The 24830-nt window shown below is 48.6% G+C and overlaps 1 protein-coding gene across 2 annotated transcripts in view; it reads left to right on the forward strand.

The window, feature by feature from the left end:
• Window positions 1-24830, forward strand: part of NR3C1 (nuclear receptor subfamily 3 group C member 1) — a 65439-nt gene that overhangs the window by 18474 nt on the left and 22135 nt on the right. For both annotated transcript variants that reach the window (XM_041397435.1, XM_041397436.1), the window contains exon 3: window positions 21372-21535. In XM_041397435.1, the coding sequence (XP_041253369.1) occupies window positions 21372-21535 (164 nt within the window). The remainder of the gene's footprint in view (window positions 1-21371; window positions 21536-24830) is intronic.

Here is a 24830-nt window from a genome sequence, read left to right on the forward strand (position 1 = left end):
TTTGTGATCAGGAACCCCTCTCCCTTTTTGGATCAGGAACCCTCTCCCTGTTTGGGATCAAGCACCTCTCCCTGTTTGGGATCAAACACCTCTCCCTGTTTGGGATCAGACACCTCTCCCTGTCTGGGATCAAACACCTCCCCCTGTTTGGGATCAAACACCTCTCCCTGTTTGGGATCAGGAACCCTCTCCCTGTTTGGGATCAGACCCCTCTCCCTGTTTGGGATCAGACCCCTCTCCCTGTCTGGGATCAGACACCTCTCCCTGTCTGGGATCAGACACCTCTCCCCGTTTGGGATCAGACCCCGCTCCCTGTCTGGGATCAGACACCTCTCTCCGTTTGGGATCAGACCCCTCTCCCCGTTTGGGATCAGACCCCTCTCCCTGTCTGGGATCAGACACCTCTCCCCGTTTGGGCTCAGACACCTCTCCCTGTTTGGGATCAGAAACCCTCTCCCCGTTTGGGCTCAGGCCCCTCTCTCTGTCCCTGCACACGCTCGGAGCCCTTCAGGCTGGCCAGCAGCAGGGTGTGTGTGCTGGCCATGGCTCCTGGAGCCGGGCTGGGGCTGTGCAGTGAGCTGCTGGGTGCCAGGATGTGTGCCAGGATGTGTGCCAGGATGGGTGCCAGGATGGGGGCCAGGATGGGTGCCAGGATGGTGCCAGGATGGGTGCCAGGATGGGGGCCAGGATGGGTGCCAGGATGGTGCCAGGATGGGTGCCAGGATGGGGGCCAGGATGGGTGCCAGGATGGTGCCAGGATGGGTGCCAGGATGGGGGCCAGGATGGGTGCCAGGATGGTGCCAGGATGGGTGCCAGGATGGGGGCCAGGATGGGTGCCAGGATGGTGCCAGGATGGGTGCCAGGATGGGGGCCAGGATGGGTGCCAGGATGGTGCCAGGATGGGTGCCAGGATGGGGGCCAGGATGGGTGCCAGGATGGTGCCAGGATGGGTGCCAGGATGGTGCCAGGATGTGTGCCAGGATGGGTGCCAGGATGTGCGCCAGGATGGGTGCCAGGATGGGGTGCCAGGATGGTGCCAGGATGGTGCCAGGATGTGTGCCAGGATGGTGCCAGGATGGGTGCCAGGATGGTGCCAGGATGGTGCCAGGATGTGTGCCAGGATGGTGCCAGGATGGGTGCCAGGATGGTGCCAGGATGGTGCTGCTGGCAGAGCCCCCGCTGTCCCTGCAGCTCCCAGGGCTGCAGCTCCCGCAGTGCTCGGCGTCAGCGAGGGGCTCAGCCCAAGCTTCGTGCTCTGTATGGCTACAGGGGAGGAGGGAGTGCTTGGAAAAGCCACTGCTCCCTGTTTGTGAGGGTCAGAGGCACTTGCCAAAGCCGTGCCAAGGCTCCAGCTCTCCTGGCACATGGCTGGTGAGGCAGGGACCTGGCCACCAGGACTGTGACTCCCAAAGGAAGGTGCCGTGGCAGTGTTCTGTGTGCACTGTAGGACTTGGCTTGTGGAATGTTTGCCAGCACCTATCAGCAGGGTTTTTCACTTGAATCACAAGATTAAGCTTAGTCTGAAATAACAGAGCTCTTGGAAGGAAGCAAACATCTGTGTTGTGTGTCTGCTTCAGGTTTGCATGTGCTCTGTGCTTGTGCTTGCTGGAGGAGCAGGGAATCCTGAGGGCTGGAGTTTTACATGGGGGGCACATACACAGCAGCATTATTTCTCTATAATAATAAATTCCTGCTTGTATCTGAATGCTCTTGCTGGTTTGACACATAAGAGTTTTAATTTGACCCTGGATTCTTTAACCACATGTATTCAGAAGTGAGTGTCGTAGCCATCAGCACTGAATATTTTTATTGTTGTGTGCTTTGTTCTTCCTTCCTCTCTGACCAAAAACTTGGTTCTCTTTTGGATTCGTGGATGCACTCTGGAGTTATCAGTGGTTAGACAACAAGTAAACACGTACTGTACATGGGCTGCTGGCCAGCTGGCCCTGGCAGCCGGCAGCTCGGGACTTGCTTTCAGCCCCAGAAGAATGCCTGTTTGCTTGGTCATTTCCTTTCCTTTCAAATACAAAAAATAAAACTTTTTTTTCCTCCAATTAAATTGCTTTCCTGGCCTAAATATTGAAATTAGGGAGAGAGCTCCTCAGATATTGGGGCTTGGGCAGTCTGGGAGGAAACTTGTGAGTTTGCACAGAAGCCCTTGAGAAGCAGTCACCGGGCTGGGAAGTGACCAGGCTTGAAATTCATCCTTTTTTTTTCCCTCCTTTCTTTGTGGGGGGGTTCAACACTGACTTTCTCTCCCTGCTGAGGCTGCATTGTCTGTGGCAGCTGTGCTTGTCCCCAGAGAAGTGTTGGGGCACACAGAGCCCTCGAGGGACAGTGCCCTGACCATGGGCTGTGTCCCTGAGGCTGAGATTTTCCTCTTCTTGGAAAATCCCCTTCCACGAGGATGTTTTCTGCGTGTTTTGAACTCCAGGGTGGGGAAGGCAACTCAGAACATGACCTGAAGCACCCTGGGACATACCTGGCCACAGTACCCTGGTGTTTTGCAGTGACCACTGTGACAAGTTTTCATCCAGTATTTGAGTGATCACATTTCTGCATGTGTAGTTTAAAATGTCTGTGTTGTAAGCTGGAGAATAATTAGGCTGAATGCATGCCTGTAATTGATCTTTTTGCATATTTGAGTGATCACATTTCTGCCATGTGGAGTTTAAAATGTCTCTGTTGTAAACTGGAGAATAATTAGGCTGAATGCATGCCTGTAATTGATCTTTTTGCTGGTTATTGTACTAAAGACCTGCCAGGAAATTTGCTTCCTTTCCTGCATCCCTTTCCTTCTCCCCTCAAAATGGGCTCAGAAAGTCCAAACCAAAATCCCTCTGCTGGGAAAGCCTCAGCACGTGAATGGAGGCTCGTGGTTGTGGCTCCTTCTTTGACCTGAGGAGGATTTTTTTAAGGGCACCAACACAATGTGTGTATTATTCCCTCCAGCCCATGGTTCTTCAGCCTGGGATAAGGGATGGGCACGTTGGGAAGGAGCTGCCCAGGGAGCTTTGCAGTGCCCATCCCTGGAGGTGCCCAAGGAATTCCTGGAGGTGGCACTCGGGGCTCTGGGCTGGGGACAAGGTGGGCACTGAGCCCAGCCTGGACTCGGTGACCTTGGGGGTCTTCTCCAGTTTAAATGATTCTGTGATTTTGATGGCATCCTTTCACCAGTGTTACATACACCAAGGAGTTTTCCTTGGGTGTTGGAGTAAATCTGCCTTTGCAGGGAGCTTCACAGTAATCATTTCTTACGCAGCAGTCTTGGATATCACCTCTCTTCTTGGCTCTAGTTTGGGATGAAAAAGAAATCAGATCAGAGGGTGCCTTGGAATGGGATTGAATCAGCAGCACAGGTGATCTTGGGGTTCATTTACTTATTCCACAGAACCCTATTCCCAACTTAATTTTATCTCTTCCTCTGATCAGTTGCCTCTGTGTAATGCTGTTTTGCAATAGCAGTTGCATTTCTGGCAACTCTTGGGCTGGTTTTGCCTCCTTGGGGTGACAGAGCTGCCTCCACAGAGCTGCAGCTGCCCCTGCTCATGGTGCAGTGCTGAGGGGGAATGGATGGATGTGTCTTCTGAGCTTCTTGAGAGGCTGGAGGAACTCTGAGGAGAGATCCAGCATTCTGTACCTTGGGGAATTAAAACAGCAAAGGCTTTCGGGAGAAGGAAGGCTGATGATAGGAGCCACCTTCTTTTCCAGCTGCCTCCAATAAATGTCAAATAAAATGCTTATTTTACCCACCAAGGCTGTGAGGGAGTTTGCCTTTAAAAAGTGTGTAAAAACTTTCTTTTCATATTGTAATTCAGGACTGAACTTACAGTCTGGTTTTGAAATCAATAATACTTAGTGGAAACTGGTTTTGAGTATTTTGAATAGTTTTCTTCATTATTAATTTCCATTTGAGCACTTTGAAGCCTATCAAGTCCATTTCCCGTCTCCACGATCACATTGAGATTACTTGGTGGTTTCTCTGATCTTCTCAAGGCCTTGCTTTCTGTAAATGACAGTCCCTGTGGTGTTTATAAAACTGTTTTTTTACTTGGTGGTGTTATTAAAAAATGCCGAGCAGAAGAAGTGAATCTGGGAGGCATGAATTTGGTTATTTCTGACTTTGCAGCACTCCAGGGTGGCTCTCGCTGGGGGAAGGAGGAGGCTGGTTCTGAGCAGGAGAGCAGTAACCGTGGGTTTAGTCCCAGCTTTGGGAGCACATTCCTGCCTGCAGCTGAGGCTGTAACGAGTCCTGGGCCAGGCTGCCAGTCCCTGCAGGGCTTCGGGCATCTCAACACCTTCCCTTCCCACAATACACTGAATTTCTGGGAAATGTCTGTACCTGTAGGGCTGTGCTCCCCTCGGGGCTGGTCCTCCTGCACCCTGGGAGCAGTGGGCTGCATGTGGAGCTGGCATTTGTCACCTGCTGTTGGCACTGAGCCACTAGTTAGGAGTTTGGTCCTTGCTTCATCAAAGTCCATAAAATATTTCAAGTTTTTCTTACAAAGCTTAAAAACAGTATTAGATCATGGTTTGGAGGCTCAGGCTAATAGTCAGTTTTACTTGGTAACTTCCTTTCAAATACAAAAAGTAAAACTTTTTCCCTCCAATTAAATGGCTTTCCTGGCCTAAATATTAAAATTAGGGAAAGAGCTGCACAGATATTGGGGCTTGGGCAATTTGGAAGGAAGCTTTTGAGGTCTTTGAGAAAAGGTTGTGCAGATCACAGGATCCCAGAACCACTGAGGTGGGAAAAGCCCCCAACACCAGCAAGTCCCAGCTGTGCCCAGTGCCCACCTTGTCCCCAGCCCAGAGCCCCGAGTGCCACCTCCAGGAATTCCTTGGGCACCTCCAGGGATGGGCACTCCAAACCTCCCTGGGCAGCTCCTTCCCACCCTGCCCATCCCTTATCCCAGGCTGAAGAATCCAGGAGCTGGGAGCAATAATGTTTTCTTGTTCTTTTCTTTGTGCCGCAGTTTAAGCCCGTTTTTCTCTCCCTGGACGAAATCAGAAGTGCTGCTTTGTTTTTTAGCTCTTCTGCACGCACATTTCTCAGCCCAGAACAGATTTTCTGAGAAAAGGCAGATTCTTTTAATTGTCAGCCCTTAAGTGAAGCTGAAGGAGAAGTGCCAGATGCCGCAGGATTTGTGATGAAAGTTGCAAGAATAATCAGTCCAGGGAAGACACCACTGTCTCCTTGGAAAGGCCAGCCTGCTCATCTCCAGCTGAGGTGAGGAGCTGCAGCCTTTTGCCTGAATCCCTAAGGAAATATGGATTGGTGCAGGGGAAAATGGGGTTAACTCGTGGCCTTTCCAAGCTTTTTGAAGCACCACAGCTTCTGAAATACTGAGAAGCAGCAGCAGTAATGGAAGTTGTGTCTGCTCTTGTTGTGTTGTCATTTACTGGATTTCTCTCATGGTGCTTGCTGGGTTTTTCTTCCAGGAGCAGCTGTAGGTTCCACATACAGAATGGGGTTAGAGGAAGATCTGTATTACAGGTAGCAAAAGCTGCAGATAATGATGGTGTGTTCAGCATCATGAATAAGAAAATACAAAACTTAAAGCGTTCCTTCCTGTCACTTTGATGATCATTTATATTCAGGCGTTGGTTAATCTCATCTAAATTCAGACGTGCTGAGGACTCAAATTTAAGAGCATAATTATCCATAGTTCAGTTTTCTCCATGAGGCAGTGGGGAGGAGAAACAGGCTTGGATTGTTCTTGGCTCTTCAGTGTTTCTCTGTATTGCCAGGTAAGTGTTCATTATAGCCATACTTCTAAAATTAGTACCTCTTTTGGTTCCTGGAGTGAGATGAAATTAATTTGGGGGAAAAATTGACCCTAGATTTTTTTTTAGTATTTTGTTCTTAGGATGTGTTAGTTCTTTTATTTTTCATTTTCTGTGGTGGTGGTGGTTTATTTGTTGATAATCTTAATTATACTTTACAGATTGGACGTTGAGACACTGAAGTGTTATGACTGTATCCATCCTGCATGATCCAGATGTTGTCTTAACTTTTAACCTGGTTTGTCTCTCAGCCAGGTCCTTTATTACCTTGTGGAAGTGGAAGCTTCCCTGGGCAGGGTGGAAAGGAAAAGCCCTGTGTGTGGTGGGATGGCTCCACAAAAACCAGGAGCTCCTGTTCTCCTGGGAATCAGTGGGATGGCTCCATAAAGGAGAGGGCTCCTCTTCTCCTGGGAATCAGTGAGATGGCTCCACAAAAACCAGGAGCTCCTGTTCTCCTGGGAATCAGTGGGATGGCTCCATAAAGGAGAGGGCTCCTATTCTCCTGGGGATCAGTGGGATGGCTCCACAAAAACCAGGAGCTCCTGTTCTCCTGGGAGCTCCATAAAGGAAAGGGCTCCTGATCTCCTGGGAATCACTGGGATGGCTCCACAAAAACCAGGAGCTCCTGATCTCCTGGGAATCAGTGGGATGGCTCCATAAAGGAGAGGGCTCATCTTCTCCTGGGAATCAGTGACATGGCTCCACAAAAACCAGGAGCTCCTGTTCTCCTGGGAATCGGTGGGATAGCTCCATAAAGGAGAGGGCTCCTGTTCTCCTGGGAATCACTGGGATGGCTCCACAAAAACCAGGAGCTCCTGTTCTCCTGGGAATCAGTGGGATGGCTCCATAAAGGAGAGGGCTCCTGATCTCCTGGGAATCACTGGGACGGCTCCATAAGAGCAGAGGGCTCCTGTTCTCCTGGGAATCACTGGGATGGCTCCACAAAAACCAGGAGCTCCTGATCTCCTGGGAATCAGTGGGATGGCTCCATAGCACCCAGAGCTCCCTCTCCCCAGGAAGGGCCAGCACAGCAGATCCCTGTGACACCCCGCAGGTGCTGCTGGCAGCCCTGCCCCTGTGCCAGGTGAATCCCTGTGCCAACAAGGCTTTATCTGCAGCTCCAATAGAGCCCTTCCCTCCCAAAGAGTTAAGTGTGCAGTCAGAGCTGGGTTTGTTCCTGTTGCAGGCGTGTTTGCCGGCGTGACCTTTGTTTAATGTTTCTCACACGGTGCGTGCAAGTGACATAAGAGCAGTTAGACGTGGTCAGAGGGATTTTAACCTGGAAATACAGCGAGGCTTTGGTCACACATGTATTTATTGCACATTGAAAATACTCCTGGGGTAGCTGCTCCTTCTGGGGGCTGTTGAGAGCCTGGTGGGAGCGCTGTGCTGGGGAGCCAGGCTGGTCCCAGCCTCTGCTCTCGGAGCCCTGGCTGCGCTGACATGTCCGGAGTCTCACGTGCTGCTTCGCCCCAAACCACTGCTAAAAACAAGGAAAGATTAAGCACTTTGCTCTTTCCCAAAGGTGGTTTTTTGGGGGTAAAAACAAGGAAAGATTAACCACTTTGCTCTTCCTAAAGGTGTTTTTTTGGGGGGGTAAAAACAGGTGGTTTGTTTTGGGGTAAAAACAAAGAAAGATTAAGCTCTTTCGATGTTGCAGTGTGATGTCATGGCTTGCCTCAGTTCCCTTGGGGTCTCCCTGAAATTTCCTTCCCCAGGCAGTCCTGTCAGTAATATTGGTACTCCAATATTTCCTCAAGGTGTTTTTTTGGGGGGGTAAAAACAGGTGGTTTGTTTTGGGGTAAAAACAAAGAAAGATTAAGCTCTTTCGATGTTGCAGTGTGATGTCATGGCTTGCCTCAGTTCCCTTGGGGTCTCCCTGAAATTTCCTTCCCCAGGCAGTCCTGTCAGTAATATTGGTACTCCAATATTTCCTCAAGGTGTTTTTTTGGGGGGGTAAAAACAGGTGGTTTGTTTTGGGGTAAAAACAAGGAAAGATTAACCACTTTGCTATTTCCTAAAGGTGTTTTTTTGGGGGGTAAAAACAAGCAAAGATTAAGCAATTTGCTCTTTCCCAAAGGTGTTTTGTTTTGGGGTAAAAACAAGGAAAGATTAACCACTTTGCTCTTTCCCAAAGGTGGTTTGTTTCGGGGTTAATTTCTCCAAAGCCCCAGGAATCTGAGAGAAGCTTTCCAAGGGTAGAAAAGCTGTTTTTCTGAGGAGCCTCATCCCAGCGTTGGGGTTGGCTGAGCCATTGGATCAGTGTCTCCCAAAGATGCAGCAGCAGTTGAAGTTACTGTGCTGTTAAAGCAATACAGAAATGCTTGTTGAAACCAGGATGTTGTGTTTTAGATAAAAGCACCTCCATGTGCTTTTCATTTGAAAACATAAGGCTTTGTGAATGTCAGCATCCCCTGTTATTTGGAGTTAAAAGCTTGTTTGGTGTGTGTGATTGCACCTGTATGGGGTCTGCACCCTGGGAGTTTCAGTGCTGCTTTGGTTTGTTTCTCTGGTACTTGCTGCTGAAAAAGCTGATTATAAAGCTGAGACTGAGGTAAATGAAGTTGTACCCCAGTGAGGTCTTCTCAGTAATGTCTGATTGAAATGGATCTTTTTTTTCTCCTTTGCTTTATGTTAATATTTTTTAAAGGTGGGATTGTTGGATTGACTGATCATCTGATGAGTTGAAGGAGTTGGCTGATGAACTTTTCATTTTTTCCTATCCTGCGTCTAGCTTTGTCAGATTTTTGTCCCTGATACGCTCTTTTCAGGTGCCCATAGCTTTGAAACCTTTCCTAACTGCCGCTCAAAAAGCATTTTTTGGGATTTTTATATTGTTTGTTAATATTTTTTTAAAGGTGGGATTGTTGGATTGACTGATCATCTGATGAGTTGAAGGAATTGGCTGATGAACTCTTCATTTTTTCCTACCCTATCCTGCATCTAGCTTTGTCAGATTTTTGTCCCTGATACGCTCTTTTCAGGTGCCCACAGCTTGTTGGCTGATGAACTTTTCATTTTTTCCTATCCTGCGTCTAGCTTTGTCAGATTTTTGTCCCTGATACGCTCTTTTCAGGTGCCCATAGCTTTGAAACCTTTCCTAACTGCCGCTCAAAAAGCATTTTTTGGGATTTTTATATTGTTTGATTTCATCAATAATATGAGAAGCTGGTTGCCATACGTGTTCTCTCACCTCCTGTGTAATTATGCTTATGTAAGGATATAAGGACTTAGGGACTAATACATAATCTTAAAACTGAATTAAGCACCTGCTTTCTTCAGGTGCTGAGTAGAGTGAGCTCAGCTCCCAAACCCAGCATGCAGTGAATTCTGCCTTTCCCACATTTCAGTGGTAAACACCCAGTAATTTTTCCATAAGGAATACTACAGCTCTCTTACTGGAACAGTCTTCAGGTGTCTTCAAAACCTGTTGCAGCTGTGAATGCAATGTATACTCCATTGAGTAAATCTTGAGTAATGGCCGTAGTTAAAATGCTTGATCTGAGCTGTTGTGACACGTTCTAATTCAGGGAAAGAAAAAAGAGTTTCCCAGCAGGAAAGTTCTTGATACTTTTCAGAAGGGATGTTGGGATTGCTGCTGTTGGACATGGTGCAGTAAATTCAGCCCCGAGGATGCAGGGGGTGCTCTCGGAGGGGAGGGATGGTGGGGAGGATCTGGGGTCTGTCTGTCTGTCTGTCCCTGCGGTGGTGGCTGTGTGAGGGAGGTAAACAGCCCATTAATGAAGTTTACAGATGGAGTTTAATTGGGAGGGGTTCCCAGTACTGCTCAGGAAGAGAAAATACACAAAGAGGCAGAGACGAACAATGTGGCCAGGAAACAGCGCGAGGCTCAGCGAGGAAGGAATAGAGCTTCCTTCAGCTGGCAGGGAGGGGAGAGGACAGAGGAAAGTGGATAAAAAATACCAGAAGCCCTGGAGAGGGAGAGAAGGCAAGAGCTAAAAGTATCATGGGGGGGAAAAAGCACACCACAAAGGAGCCCAAAGCCCCAAGGTAAAGGCCGGGTGTGGGCAGCAGCAGGGATGTGGTGAAACATCTCTATAGTCTTGAGTGTGTGACACGGTTGCCAAGTGGAAATAAAAGCAGGTAATAAACCTACTGTGTGTGCATGTTATAGCAGAAATTGTATCTGTAATTGCTTAACAGTGTTGACAAAAGTAATTACAGCACTCTTCTGGATAATTCAATAAAGTTGACTTAAAAGTGCCTTGGAAATTACATACAATGTACACGTCATACAGGTCTGGGGTGCTACTCCTTGCTTGGCCTTCTGAGAATATTACACAAGTTTCTGTGGCTGATTTCGTGTCAATAAACAAACTTAGGACGTGCTTTTCTTCCTGTTCATGCGGGGAAGAGTGGTTTCGTATTTGTTCTTTGCATCCACTGTGTCAGGGGCCAGTTAAAGTGAAGGGAAATTGTGTTCTGAAGGGTGGTAAAAGTGATTGTAAGAGTTTGGGAAATGCTTTTTGAGCAGGTTCACTCAGTTTTAAGCTCTGTCATGTAGACAAACAGATCTGAAAGGTAAAATGCACCAAGAACTAAATGTGAAACAGGAAAGAAAAGCTTTTTGTAGGGTTTGGGGGGAGACCTCGGCCTGTCCCTCAGGGCCCTCAGCCGTCACCGTGCTCGTCCGTCAGCAGCTCTCTGATTTTTAAGTCTCCAAGAATTTTGAATTTGCTCCTTGTCTTTCCTGCAAGAATTCCTGTTCCCTCTGTAAGATGGTAAAAAAGAATCTCTACCCTTTCAAGTGACGTTAGTGCTCATGACTAAATGGGGAGCACAATCCACATGAGCTGGCGCAGCACCTCGGCCCGGGCCCGTGGCGCTGGCAGCGGCTTGCCGCCGTCATCCTTGTGACTAAGATCTCAAAATCATCACAAGTATTTTTGTCTTCCGGCAAAGTACCCAGGATATGATGTTTTCATTGGGTTTTGTTTGTTTTTCGTGCTCTTGGAAGCCGTCACAAAAGCTGATTCCGTCCTGGCGGGTTTATTGTAGCAAAGCCCAGTCTCCCTTGCCGCTGCTCTTCTCATTAGAGCCAGCTCAAGCTCCTCAGCTGTTTCTTTAGCTGATGATGAAAATAAGTGGATGTAACAATGAATTTCCCTCTCAGGGGATCAAAACATACTGAATACATACCTGAAATTAGCGTGGAAACACACTGAGTTTAGTAAACAGTTTGAAAACAGCAGGAATGAGCGTTCAGTACAAATTGCTGTTGGTAAATGCGGATTGTCTGTGTAACGAGTTCCTTTCATGTCACATCCATGTGGAAACAAACCACTACAGGTTATGGGCTTCTCTTCTGCCAAGCAGAAGGCTGTCCTCAGTACTGGAGCAGTAACTTCTGGGGGTTAAATATTTTCATTTTCAGTTGTAGCATTTTCGTTTTCAATTCAGCATTGGGCTGAAGCAAATGACCAGTGTGCCCATTGCCCATCCAAAATTTCAGCAGAATGCTTCTGTTAAAAATACAGTTCTCATTTGCTGGTTAATTTCTTTTGGGGGGAAATGTTTGCTTGCCTTCCTGCAGGTATTGGGAATATAACAGACACGTTTTAAACCACGAGGTGGATTTTGATTTTTCAGTAGTTTCTGCTAAACGCAAGCGTCATTAAAGGAGAGTGTTTTTCCTGCTTACATGCCTTGTTTAAACTCTGTTTTGGCTGCTTTCTTTTTGGTCCACTGGTGTTTTTTGAGCTTCTGGACTCCTGTTCAAAGTTTAAAGAACAATAACCAGTCAAATGTAAAATAATGTCAATTGAACCAACCGATGACTCAACAGTCAACCAAGTCATCCTGGCCCTGCACCAAATGGACCAAGGCCAAAACCTAAAGTTGGCACGGGTCCCCATCCCTCTTCTCCATAGATTTGCACTGAAGCAGAGCCCGGAGTGCAACACGTTGGTTAATATTCCATAATGAAGGGCTGCACGTGCGAGTGTGTGCCTGCCATGGGGAGAGCCCGTGCTGGGGGAGGACCTGGAGTCTGCAGGGCTGCCTCCAGAGGGACAGGAGCAGGGAAACAGGGAAAGGGGGCTTGTGCTCCCAGGAATTCAGCAGCCTCACTGCCTTCAGGATCACTTCCCCTCTGAACAGAGCTTCCTGGAAGGGCTGGAGAAGGAACGAAGGAAAAACATTCCTTTCTGCTTCTCTTGCCCTCTCTTCATCTTTCCCTTCTCTTCTTCTTCCTGCTCAGAGTTAAGGTGCTATTTCTGCTCTGTATTTGTGTTTGAGTTGCATTACTTTTAGTTTCTTTCTTTATATTTCTCCCTATATTAGTTGTTGTAAAGCAGGAATTGGCTCTGCAGTGCAGCTAAAAGCATGAACTGGTGAATCAGTCTGTGTGTTCACATTGATACAACTCCAGGTCCAGACCACTGTTGAATGTTCCACTGGCAGCAGGAGAGTCTTGATTTTATTGTGTTTTTTTTCAGAATAGAAGAAATGAACTTCCTAATTACAGCTCTAAATTTATTTATGTCTTGATGGTTATATGACTGTGGAAGGACTATACTGCAGCTCTGAGGCTTTTCAGCCTGCAAAAGAGAAGGCTCCAATAGACCTTGAAAACCCTTCCAGTGCCTAAAGGGGCTCCAAGAGAGCTGGAGAGGGACTTTGGACAAGGGGGAATGGCTTCCCACTGCCAGGGAGCAGGGCTAGGTGGGATATTGAGGGTGGGGAGACCCTGGCAGAGGTACCCAGAGCAGCTCTGGCTGCCCCTGGATCCCTGGCAGTGCCCAAGGCCAGGCTGGACAGGGCTTGGAGCAGCCTGGGACAGTGGGAGGTGTCCCTGCCATGGCAGGGGATCTTGAAGATCCTTTCCAATCCAGACCATTCTGGGATTCTATGATTCTACTGCAGTTTACTTTAATCTTTTACTGCCTTTCTTTCTGTATCATTAATATTTGTCCATGTACGTTAGAATCAGCTTTCCAGATGTCTCTCTCCTTTCCTAGCAGCATCATTTTGGCAGCCTGCACACAGTCCTGTGATTGACACGAGCACTGGACACGGCTCATGCTGAGGTCATTAATGGAACAAGTCCTGTTTAATATTTTAAGTTCAGTTCCTCTGGTACAACATTAATGTGTGCTGGAATAAGGGGTCAGATCCGATCTATGCTGACTGTGGAGGAAGAGCCAAAATGCTGTGGCTGCTCTGAGCTCATGAATCTCCTGTGATCACTGCAGAATGTCTCAGTGCAGTTCTGCTGCTGTTGAATTCCAAGTGCTGGCCCATGGAACTGGTGTTTTAAAGGGTCAGTGTTAACACAATACATTTTTGGGCAGTTAACTTTGGCTCTTGGTTAGTTTGCAAGGTTCAGAAAACTAAAAACCTGCTTCCAAGAAAGGTAAAGCAGCTCTGAGGCTGCTGAGATCTAAAACAGAACCCCAGAATCCATAGAAGCTGGAAAAGACTTTTAATGTCATCAAGTCCCAGCTGTGCTTGATCCCCACCCTGTCCCCAGAGCCCCGAGTGCCACCTCCAGCCCTTCCTGGGACACTCCAGGGATGGGCTCTCCAACCCTCCCTGTGCAGTTCCAGTGCCTGAGCACCCTTTCCATGGGGAAATTCCTGCTGTGCCCACCCTGAGCCTGCCCTGGCCCAGCCTGAGGCCGTTCCCTCTCCTCCTGTCCCTGTTCCCTGGAGCAGATGCCAAATCCCACCCGGCTGTCCCCTCCTGTCAGGAGGAGGGCACAGCCACAAGGTCCCCCTGAGCCTCCTCTTCTCCAGGCTGAGACATTTCTTGTGATGCACTGAAAATTCAAAAAAAAAAAAATCTAATTCTACTCAGGCTTTTGCACTCTGTTGTAGAGTGTGTTATTTTGCAGCTGTCCTGGTCCTGGCTCACCTCAGTGTGTGAGCACAGAGCGTGTCCCTGTGCCTGCAGGTTTGAGATGATCCACAGGCTGTAAAGACAGGTAGATCAAATGGCTGTTTTGTCATCCAGCAAAGCATAAACAATTGGTATGGCCCAGGATAATTTGATTTAGTATTTTTATGTAAAGTTTGTATTTAAGTAAAGAGGTACTGGCTTCTGTCTGGGTCTCTTTTTTTACTGCCTCTTTATTTAGGGAAGGAAGGGTGAACATTGAAATTTAAAAAGCAGCACAAAGCTTTGGAAAAGTATGCCTAAATTGATTCATATAGAAATGAATTCTACCCTTGAAGGTAAAACTTTTTGGCTGCTTTACTGGAGCACTGTAATAAATATAAAAGTTTAGAACATATAATTTAATTATCATATTCTGGCCATAAATGCTTTAGGTCTGTAGTACATTTGAAATCCCAAGAGCTCTGGCTGAGGTTGCAGCTGCAACATCAATTACCATTTCTCCATTCCAAGAAAGCTTTGCCCTTGAAACCCTGACGTTCTGGAGAGGCTCCAGCGGGAGCGCGGCCGCTCCGGCGGCGCTCCCGGCGATGCCAAGATGGGAGCGGGCGCCATTTCACAGCAGGGCCGGGGCTGGTGCCTCTGGAGCAGCCAGCCCCTCCTGGGTGCTTCCAGAGAGCTGGGGGTCCCCTGGGCAGGGTGCTCCTGGGGTTTGGGGCTGCCGCGGTGCTTTGCTCCGTGTTGTGTTGGCAATCTGCACATCCCTGCTCTGCTTCCGCGCTGTTGGCATCTGCCAGCAGTATCTGACTGCTCAAACCCCAAATCCTGCAGCCAGCTGCAGCTGTGTGAAGGGATGGTAAAGGTGTGTTCTGCAGGTGGGGGATGATCCCGAGACCGTGCTGCTTGAGGGGTCGCTGGTATTTTAAATGTTTCTGTTAGAGCCGTGGCGGTCCCCTAGACTGGCAGGGTCGGGAGGAGGGACAGCTCCTGCCCCTCTCGCTGCACACCAGGAGTTGCTCTGCTGGAGCTGCTGGCTCTGGCAGTGAAGGGAATTCGGCCTGGCCTTGGCAGTGACACATCCCTGGCGGTGCCATTATCTTGGCCGTGTCACAGACACGCCGCACGAAACGAGACCGTTAGTTCAGAATCTGATTTCCTGGCTTATCGGGGGTTTTTAATACAGTGTTTATCTGGGTGTGCGATAAAGGAAACCGTGTTAATCGTCCTGGTTCTCAGAGCAGCTGGAAACCAGAAATGCTGGGGGCTTTTATTCACAGGCTTTGGTTAAATACTCCAGAGGAGATTTTTCATTGCTTGTTGTCAAGACCCGCACTCCTACCAAAACCATCCAGGCCTCCATTTTAAACAGAAAATAGGAAAGAGAGCTGAAGAATGGGTGGGTGTGCAAGGAAGTTTTGTGGAGGGAGGGTTTGTGGCTTTATGAGCAGTCAGCACCCCAGGACACCTTGGCTTGGGGTCTGTCACCATGGCAGTTTGTGTCTCTGCTCTGTGGCACCCAGCCAGCCAGGGCTGGCCCTGTGTCTGCAGAGTTCAGGCAGCCTGGGAGGAAAACCTGGGCTCTTACCAATTTTCAGTCTCTTCAGAATGAAGTGAAAACATTTCAAGAGACAGAAGAAGCCAACAGTTCAGGTTCTCAGCAAAATGCCTTTCTGGAATTATTTCCAATTGGCAAACACACTTCTGTTTTAATAGTCGTGACAAGTCTAGTGTCAACAGCCTTGGATTGAAATTTCTTCCTGCTTGAACTCAAAACTACTTCCCTGCCTAAGAGGATATAAAAATAATTAATAGTTTCACTAGTTAATGAAGAAATAAATAAACAATTCAAAAAATGTAATCAGGCAGTGTCCACAGCCTAGTGTTTACATTGTTCTCATTGCTGGAAGATAAGGAGGAGGCCCAGATGGCAATGACATTGAAAATGGTTTCTTTGCTCTTAGTTTGGTGATACCACTTACACCAGTAAGTAACGTGCTTTAAGGAGTCCATTCCCAGTGGTTGGTTCAGCTGAGCTGCAGAGCCAGGATGTGTGGTGGGCCACGTTTTGGTGTCTGGGGGCATCCTGTTGGGACAGAGTGATCCAGGCTGAGCAGCCCTTTCAGGCACTGGTGGAAAGGGGTGCAGGCTGTAGGCTGGAAATGGTCAGTAATTTTGGTTCCTGGAAGTGTTCTCCTTGCCGTTGTTTTTCATAGGATCAGACAATCATGGAATGGTTTGGGTTGGGAGGGACCTTGAGGATCATCCAGTGCCACCCCTGCCATGGCAGGGACCCTTTCACTGTCCCAGGGACACCTTCCTCTGTCCTGGGGACAACTTCCCCTGTCCCAGGGACACCTTCCACTGTCCCAGGTGCTCCAGCCCCTGTGTCCAGCCTGGCCTTGGGCACTGCCAGGGATCCAGGGGCAGTCCCAGCTCCTCTGGGTACCCTGTGCCAGGCGCTCACACCCTCACAGGGAGAATTTCTTCCCAATGTCTAATCTAAACCTCCTCTTGAAAGTCCCAATACTTTTGTGATTTTCATTTAGTAATGCAAAGGAGCAGGAGGGCGGTGTGTTTTTAAATTACATTACAGTGCAGTGGGCTCAGCACGTGGGGCTGTGCCCATGCTGTGCCTCGGGGATTTCTGTTCTCAGCAGAGAGAGAAGAGGGAGCAGGCAGTGCTCTCCTCGGCAGTGCTCACTGCCCTGGGAGGGGGCATTTCTCCCGGCTGAGTCCCTCCTGCCCTGCACCTGCTCCGTGTCCCTGGCTGGAGGCAGGGCCAGAGCCCGCTGCTCCCTGGCCGTGTGTCCCTGTCCGTGTGTCTCTGTGTCTCTGTCCATGTGTCTGTGTCTGTCCGTGTCTGTGTGTCCATGTCCGTGTGTCCCTGTCCGTGTGTCTGTGTGTCCCTGTCTGTGTATCTGTGTGTCCCTGTCCCTGTGTCCCTGTGTGTCCATGTCCATGTGTCTGTGTCTCTGTCCGTGTCTGTGTGTCTGTGTGTCCCTGTCCATGTGTCCCTGTCCCTGCCCATGTGTCCGTGTGTCTGTGTCCATGTGTCCTGTTCCTGTGTCCCTGTCCGTGTCCATGTATCTGTGTGTCCATGTGTCCCTGCCCATGTGTCCCTGTCCGTGTGTCCGTGTCCATGTATCTGTGTGTCCGTGTGCCCCTGTCCATGTGTCCGTGTCTGTGTGTCCTGTCTGTGTGTCCCTGTCCATGTGTCTGTGTCCCTGTCCGTGTGTCCGTGTCTGTGTGTCCCTGTGTCTGTGTCCGTGTGTCTTTGTCTGTGTCTGTGTCCCTGTGTCTTGTCCGTGTGTCCCTGTCTGTGTCCCTGTCCATGTGTCCTGTCCATGTGTCCCTGTCTGTGTCGGTGTGTCTGTGTCCGTGTCTCTGTGTCTGTGTCCGTGTGTCTTTGTCCATGTCTGTGTCTGTGTCCCTGTGTCCTGTCCGTGTGTCCCTGTCTGTGTCCCTGTCCATGTGTCCTGTCCATGTGTCCCTGTCTGTGTCCGTGTCTCTGTGTCTGTGTCCGTGTGTCCTGTCCAGGTGTGGCCTGTCCGTGTGTCCTGTCCGTGTGTCCCTGTCTGTGTCCATGTGTCCTGTCCAGGTGTGTCCTGTCCGTGTGTCCCTGTCTGTGTCCGTGTGTCCTGTCCAGGTGTGTCCTGTCCGTGTGTCCTGCTGTCCAGGTGTGGCTGTCCGTGCCCCAGCAGGACCCCCCTCCCCAGAGCCGTGGCCACGCCCGGCCGTGCTGCAGTGACCCTTGAGCCGGGGTTGAAGTCTCTGGTGAATGATTAACCCTGCAATGGCTTTAGTTAAACACTCGATTTCTGCGGAGCTCGTTACCGGGGCGGCATCTTCGTTAAGCCTTTCCATTTTCCCGCTTCATTAAAATTTCCCATTTCACCCCCTTCATTACAGTTTCCCATTTTGCCCCCATGTGTTCCGTTGACTGGAGATGATAAACACATCTCTACAAATAAATAAAATCAGATTGTATATGAATAATTTCTGAAAAATACATGGGAATGTACTAAGTTTAGTACCCCATACCTTGCCTCCCAAAATGAAATTTAATCAAAGTTTTTACAGATTTGGAACCCTGAAAATTGGGAGGTTTTTTCCTCTGTTGTCTATGCTGCCTGATTTTTTTCTTTTTATCTAGATGGGACTCATAGTTTATTAGGGTTTTGTTGAGTAGAAAGCAATTTCTGTAAATACTGAAAGGTATTCCATCATTATATTATCTCAGAGTGCAATTTCCCTGCCTTACCTCTTCCTTAGGAAGTGGTCATTTGCCTTTTACTGTGTATAACTGTGCAGGTGAGAGATTCACATGGAATGTCAGCCCGGTGGCTCCTGCAGGAGCCCTGCTGCCCTGCACTCCCTCCTGGTGTGTTCCACAAGCGGGGCTGTCTGGCAGCTCTCCACACGGTTAGTAAATATTGCCCTTATCTGATACAGCCAGGCTGGGAAGATATGCCTGCAGCCCGGATTAGATTGCTGGCTACTGCTGTATTAATCAATGTAATCATTTATTTTTAGTTTCAGAAGTCATATCATCTGTTTTCTTTCTCATATTACATTTTCTGTGGTGCTGGTACAGAAAATGAGCCCTGTTTAAAAATTAAAGGTGGCTGAAAAGTTTCAGTGGAATATGTTTGGCACTGTCATGGTTTCCCTGACAGCTGATGAATGTTTCCTTAAAAATGCTTTTGTCAGAAATTTGAGAGGTATAAAGAGTTTTATTGAAATTAGCTGTCTTCAAAACTATACATAGAAAGATGTTTCCATCTTTTTAATAATTTTAATGAAGCGAAGTTCTCTAGTTATATATTCCTTATTTAAACTCATAGCTCCTAGCCTGTACTTCAGTGTTTAATCTGAGATACTTAGTCTTAGAAAAGGAGCTATTTGGCTGAAACCTTTAGAGAAAATAAGGCATTTTAGAGTAGCCAGGCAGCGAGTGGTGCTTGTAGAAGGGATATTGCTTGGTTTTGAGGCAAGTGTTGGGTTTTTTATTTGGGTTTTTTTTGCATATGACAGTCTAAAGTAGAGAAACAAATTTCTTTTTCCAAATGCATCAGTAAGCTGCGGAGAGAAGGAAAAAAACCCCAAAAAACAAAAGGATAACGTAATATGAGCATCACATGAAAGGAAGCAAAGCTTTGAGGTCAGAATTACTTGTCTGATGATCAGACAGGGAAGCTGTTGAGAGAGCAGAGAACCAAGGGCAGCTCTCAAGCCTGAGGTTCTCCTGTCGTCTCTGGGCTCCTGGTGAGATCTCCGTGGAGCAGCAGAACCTGGCCAGAGCCAGCAGAGCAGGGATGGAGGTGAATCTCAGCATCCTCCCACTCAGTGTCAGCTCCTGCAGCCCCACAGCCGCGGGCTCAGCCCCTCCATCCTTCCAGAGCTGCTCCTGGAGCTCCGTGCCTTTGAGCAAGGCAGGCCTGCTGGGCAGGGCAGGAGCAGGGAATTATTCCATGAGCTGGAATGAAAGATGTACGTTCCTACGGACACGGAGTCGGTGGGACTGGCTTGGATTGCTCAGCTCGGCTGCTGAGCCCGCGTTGTGCAACCAGAGGGGTTTATCAGAGCTCGCTGCTCCTCAAAAGAAGAGTAATTAATTGGAAAGGCCAGGAAAGCCATGCCGTGGCTGGTGAGCAGGGATGCAGCCCGTCAGTGAGCTCTGCTCCAGCTGACAGACACGTTGTGGGGGCTGGCAGCCTCGTGGCACAGCCACGGAGGAGATCTCTTCAACATTCCACAGATGCTTCTGAACGCAGAGGAGCGATGTGACAGATTTGAGTTCTTTTCCAAGTTCTGGAAAGAAGCATTCTTCCCTTTGGGAAAAGAGGGGCCTTTTTTTTCCCTTTTTCCTCAAGTTTGACTCATTCTCCTCCATTCCTGCTGCCAGCCTTTCCTGCTGAGGGCTTTGCACCACCCTTGTTCTGGTCTTGCTCTGCTCTCCTCTTCCCACTTCTCTTGCAGCACGTTGAAGCTGTGGCTGTGTTCCTGTCTGGTGTTTTCTCTTCTGCTCAGCCCTCTCTGCTCTGAGACACAGCTCAGCTTCTTCCCAGCTCAAACACTGGTTTTAGGAGGTCTGCACATCCCTTAGGTCATTGCCTGCCTGTGCTGTCTCATTTTTCCCCCTAACGCAACTAATTTTCACTTCTCTCTGCCTTCTGGTTCCATTTTTGTCAAAGTGAGAACTTCATTGACACATTTATTGTGGTTTGACTTTGATCCCTCTGTGTTTGAGTGGGAGGATCCTGCTCCTTGTCTTTTGATTGCCTCAATCCCTGCAGGAAAGGCCAAAGACAATGGCAAAGTCCTTTGGATCACTGGATGGGCCATTTCTCGGGTGCTCTCTGGGGATGGGACATATGGACCTGTGCAAAAGCAGAGCTCCCAGGTGTTGGAATGTCTTAATTTGGGATGGAATTTTAAGGTTTGCGTGAGCGTGTTGGAGCTGTGGGTTTTTCTAAATGTGTGACCAAATCTGGTCAGACTTCCTTGAGGAGGGGAAGAGGAATTTTCCATGCACAAGCCATCCCACATACAAATGCTAAGCCCACATCAGGGAACGTGGATGGTCTGGAGAGTTTCCAAGGAGAGGCACCAAAACCTTAAATAAAAGTGTCATTTTTCTAGCTTCATCTGGAGAGTGGCTGGAACCCTGGTGAACAGGATTTTCTGTGAAAATCAGTTTCGAGTGAAGCAGGCAGTATAGAAATCATGTTGTAGGAGTTTCAAACTTAGTTGGAAATCACAGAATAGCTGGGGTTGGGAGGGACCTCTGGAGATCATCCAGTCCAACCTCCTGCCAAGGCAGGGTCACCCTGAGCAGGGGGCACAGGAACGTGTCCAGGTGGGTTTGGGATGTGGCCAGAGAGGGACACTCCGTGACCTCCTGGGCAGCTGTTCCAGTGCCTGCCACCCTCCATGGAAGGGGGTTCTTCCTGGTGTGGAGGTGGGTGAGCTCAACAGCTGGGCCTTTCCAGGGCTGTGGGGCAGTGCCTGGTTGGTCTGTAGGATCATGGTTGGTCTGTGAGTGCCATGCAGCTCTCTTCATACCAGGGAAGATAAGCCACCATAAGACCTCCCTGAGCTCTGGGCCAGCACTGCTGGGTCAGCCCTGAGGATCAGGAGCAGCTCCAAGGTGATTAGGATGGATTGCTTGTTGTTCTAAGAGGGATTTGGGGTTTTTTTCCTTAACAAACCAGACCTTCATTTGTAGCTGGGCTGGGTGTTTACATCCAGATCCTGAAATGAGGGATATTTCTCACTCTTCTCCTGAACTGCAGGGGTGAAACGATCACTTGTTACTGGGAATATTTGCTGCTATATGTCCCAATTTGCACAGCTTCTTGCATAACAGTATCCCAGTAGAGCAGGCAGTGGTGGTGCTGGGAAGGGAGCCCTTGTGCAGACTGCAGGGAATGTGGCAGTAATGGAAACAATATGGAGTAAGAGCGTGTTTAAAGAGTCAATTTTAAAGGCTGGGATAATTGTGCAAGAAACTTGGCTTCAGAAACGTGTAAGGGAAGGAATCTTGAAGCAGCCAAATAGGCCGTGAAGAATCCATACAGCTTTTCTGGGGTTTTACAGGAGTCCCTGTTTAACTGTTTCTGGTGCGCTCTGTGTGCAGAACTGCCCCACCGAGGCTGGGGACGAGCTGTTCCTGGCAGCTACGAGCCCTCTATCCCAATTAAAGGTATTTTTCTGCTTTGTTTCAGCCCTGGAATGAGGTCAGATGTAAGCTCTTCTCCATCCACAACCTCAGCAACTACGGGACCACCTCCCAAGCTCTGCCTGGTGTGCTCCGACGAGGCCTCCGGGTGCCACTACGGCGTCCTGACGTGTGGCAGCTGCAAAGTGTTCTTCAAAAGGGCAGTGGAAGGTAGGACCTGCTTGGATTGGAGTTAGCTGCTTGTAAATACAGGATCCCCACGCACATCATCCGTTTTCGAACCCAGCATCCGTGGTTTTGCCAGAATCCTACTGAACAGCCCATCCGTTAGATCAGTGATCTTGTCATAGTAAATCACATTGATAATGGTGCATTATGCAAAGCATGGATTCCATTCACATTGATAAAATGCTCCCATTCACTCTGGGTAAAAGAATTTATTGTTGTTTTGGCTTTCGTCCCTTTCATTTTCTTTCACTGTTGTTTTTGTTTATTTGTCCCATTTTTATACAGATATTTGTCTGTGTGCAATAGATTTGTAAAGTTCGTGATTTTTCAATTTATGGTTAGTTGGTTTGTGTAGAAAACTTACATGGAACTTGATAGATCTGTTGTGTGTGAGGTTATTGTCATTTTCCTGTAAACAATGTTGGTTGAATTGCATCCATGTCCCTGGGTGTTACTTGCAGGGACACTGGGTACCAGGGACGTGTGTGGGATTGGATCACTGGGATTTCTGTCTAGCTGTGATTAGAGAAAACCATTCTGGAAAACAGAGATGATGGAAAACTAACGTGAATAAGGACTGTGTGATTTTTGGGTGCATCAGTAGCCATTTTTTGAGGGACTGGGTTGTGCCTCAAGAGCTGACTGAGCTTCAGTATCACATGCAGAAAAACTGGAGCATATTCCCAGTGTTTCTGGGAAGATGGTGATTCCACAGGTCTGAAGAACATTGTTCTTAGTTCTGGCCCTCAGGGTTTCCCATCTTGTGCCTTCCTCGTGCAGCCCTCTCTGAACCAGGCTCTTTCTGCTGAGTTTTGTGCAAGCTGGGGTCACTGGAGGAGGGGGAGGCTCTTTGACAGAGACAAGCCACCATTCAGTCCTCAGAAGCAGGACTTTCCCCCAGTTCCTGGCTCACCGGGGGCCATGGGAGTTCCATGGAAGGGCAGAGCCCCTCGGAGGGATCAGGAAAGGCAGGTTCATGTCAGGGTTTCTGCTGGGCACAAAGGGGTGTTGGCTCTGTGGCAGCTGAAGTATAACAAGGCAGTATGAGCTCAAGTGCAAAGCAAATAATCATCTGTACCTTTGATTAAAACATGGTCACCAGAGATCCCTCAGGAGACAATTTATAAGGCAGCTGGACAGGTGCCATAGCCATGGGCTTGCCTGTTCTCAAGCTTAAATCAATCACAAATGTATTGATACAGGAAGGAATCACCCCAGTGATTCCTTTTGGGTTTGACACACCATAAATCAACTGTCTTGATGTTAAAAATGTCAGCGGGCTTGTGGCAATCAGTTCCTCGAGGCTCACCTCTGCTTCCTTTCTGTGCCACAAATTATCCCACTTCTCACAGAATCCCAGAATCACTGAGGCTGGAAAAGACCTCCCAGTTCATGAAGTTGAGCCTTTGATGGATCACCACCATGTCAGCTGGGCCCCAGCACCAAGACTGAGCACCCTAAACCCTTCCATCCTATGCCATGGATGTTTGCAGGACTGCTTCCAGGATCTGTTAGTCCTAGTCCTCACTTCAAGGAACAAATAATTTGGTTTTGTCTTTTATAGGCATTTTTCTTATTAGGAACATATGTAAAAAGAATTTGTTTCTGCAATATCCTTTTTATTAGTGGCTGCCAGGCACCTGTTAGTGCTCGGATCAAGCTGACTCTGCACACTCATTATCCGGCCTTTAGCCAAAGCCCTTTTTTCCACCTTTGCCTCCAGGCCTGTGTACTGTGACAGAAATAGTCACAGAAACTGGAAGTGTCAGTGCCTAGGAAGTCAATATAAAGTGATCTTTTCAGCAAAGAGTAGAACCAGGGGAGAAGAGGAAGGGTGAAGGTGGGACAGCAGCTGTCGGTTTATGTGCAGTTCTTCAGGCAGACAGCCTTTCTTCAGGAGCCCAGGCTGGCCAGAGATAGCATTTTCTAGTTCTGATCTCGTGGTGTTTCAGAGCCCAGAGCCCTCTTGAGTGAGTTTCTCCAGCCCCAGCCCTGCTCAGCTCCCAGCCCTTCACCCGGTGTAGCAGCCTGGATCCTCCCAGCTCCTCACACCTCCCTCCTGCAGCCTCCCCAGCACCTCTCCCTCCTGCTCTGCTCCAGATCAGCCTTCTTTGTCAGCAGTTTCCATTCCATCTTCCCAAGTCCTTTCTCTGCAGTTCCCAGCCTTTTTTAGGCTGCTGTGCTCAAATGGGCACAGAGCTGTTGGTGCCACGGTGCGTCAGAGCCCCGGTGCCAGCGGGGCAGTGGGCAGCACGGGGATGGCATGGGAATGGTAATGGCAATGGGGATGGGATTGGCCAGCCTCTGAGAAATGTCCCTGTGTGCCCCAGCTCCCCCTGGAAACTCCTGCCTTGGCTCACTCCTGGTTTTTAGCAGAGTATTTGTGGAGTGTCTAGGTTTGAGCAGCAGAGAGAGCTGGAGCACGTTCGTTTTGCTGCTGGCAAAGCCCTGGGCAGCAGGAGGACATGGAGCACCAACTTCCCTTCATTCTTCCCCAAAATGATCTTGTGACAAGAGGCTTTGATGTAGCATAACACAAAGAAATAGTGTAGCTTGGTCCTAGAAAAGGCAAGAATAGGTGAGCAGTAATTACAAGGAACCAAGCATTCATGGAGAGCAAGCTCTTTGTTAGGAATAGAATGGAGCAGCTCAGGAGCACCCTCCCCTCAGGTATTGAGGTGTGAAACTGAGGTCCCACCAGACAGCGTGGAGGGCTGTGGAGCTGTTGTCTCTGCTCCACTGCAGCGCTGGGCATCACTTCATGTTCTGTGTGTTTCTGTGTGCTGGGATGCTAATGGCAACCAGAACGGTGAGTGGAGGATCTGCTGTCTGAATTAATCACACACAAAGCTGGCACAAGGGTCAGGAAGGCTCCTCTTCCCTGAGTGCAGGAGGTGGGGGGGTCATTCAGAAAAACATTCCTTGGAATATCAGCTTGAGACGCTTCACTGGAGAAGTTTGGCCAAAGCCATAGGAATGAACTCTGCATGCCCATAATTTTCACAGCTGACTTGTAAGAAATTCCTTCTCCAAGCTGTTTTCCTGTGAGAAAACTCTTGGACTCTGTTGTTAATAATTCAGTATTTGGAAAATCTGTGTTTGTTTCTCACAATATTGTACTGTCAGTACTTTGCAGTACAGAGTAAAAGCCCAGGCTGCAGCATTCTGCCCTCTGGAAAAACATGCTCCTTGACCCCTGTCTGGGAGAAGGCTCTATTCTTTGGTAATACCTTTCCCTAAATAAGTTACATTCAGACATTCATTCACATAACTCATA

This window comes from Onychostruthus taczanowskii, unplaced genomic scaffold, assembly GCF_017590055.1.
Source record: "Onychostruthus taczanowskii isolate IOZ18803 unplaced genomic scaffold, ASM1759005v1 scaffold14, whole genome shotgun sequence".
Classification (NCBI taxonomy): domain Eukaryota; kingdom Metazoa; phylum Chordata; class Aves; order Passeriformes; family Passeridae; genus Onychostruthus; species Onychostruthus taczanowskii.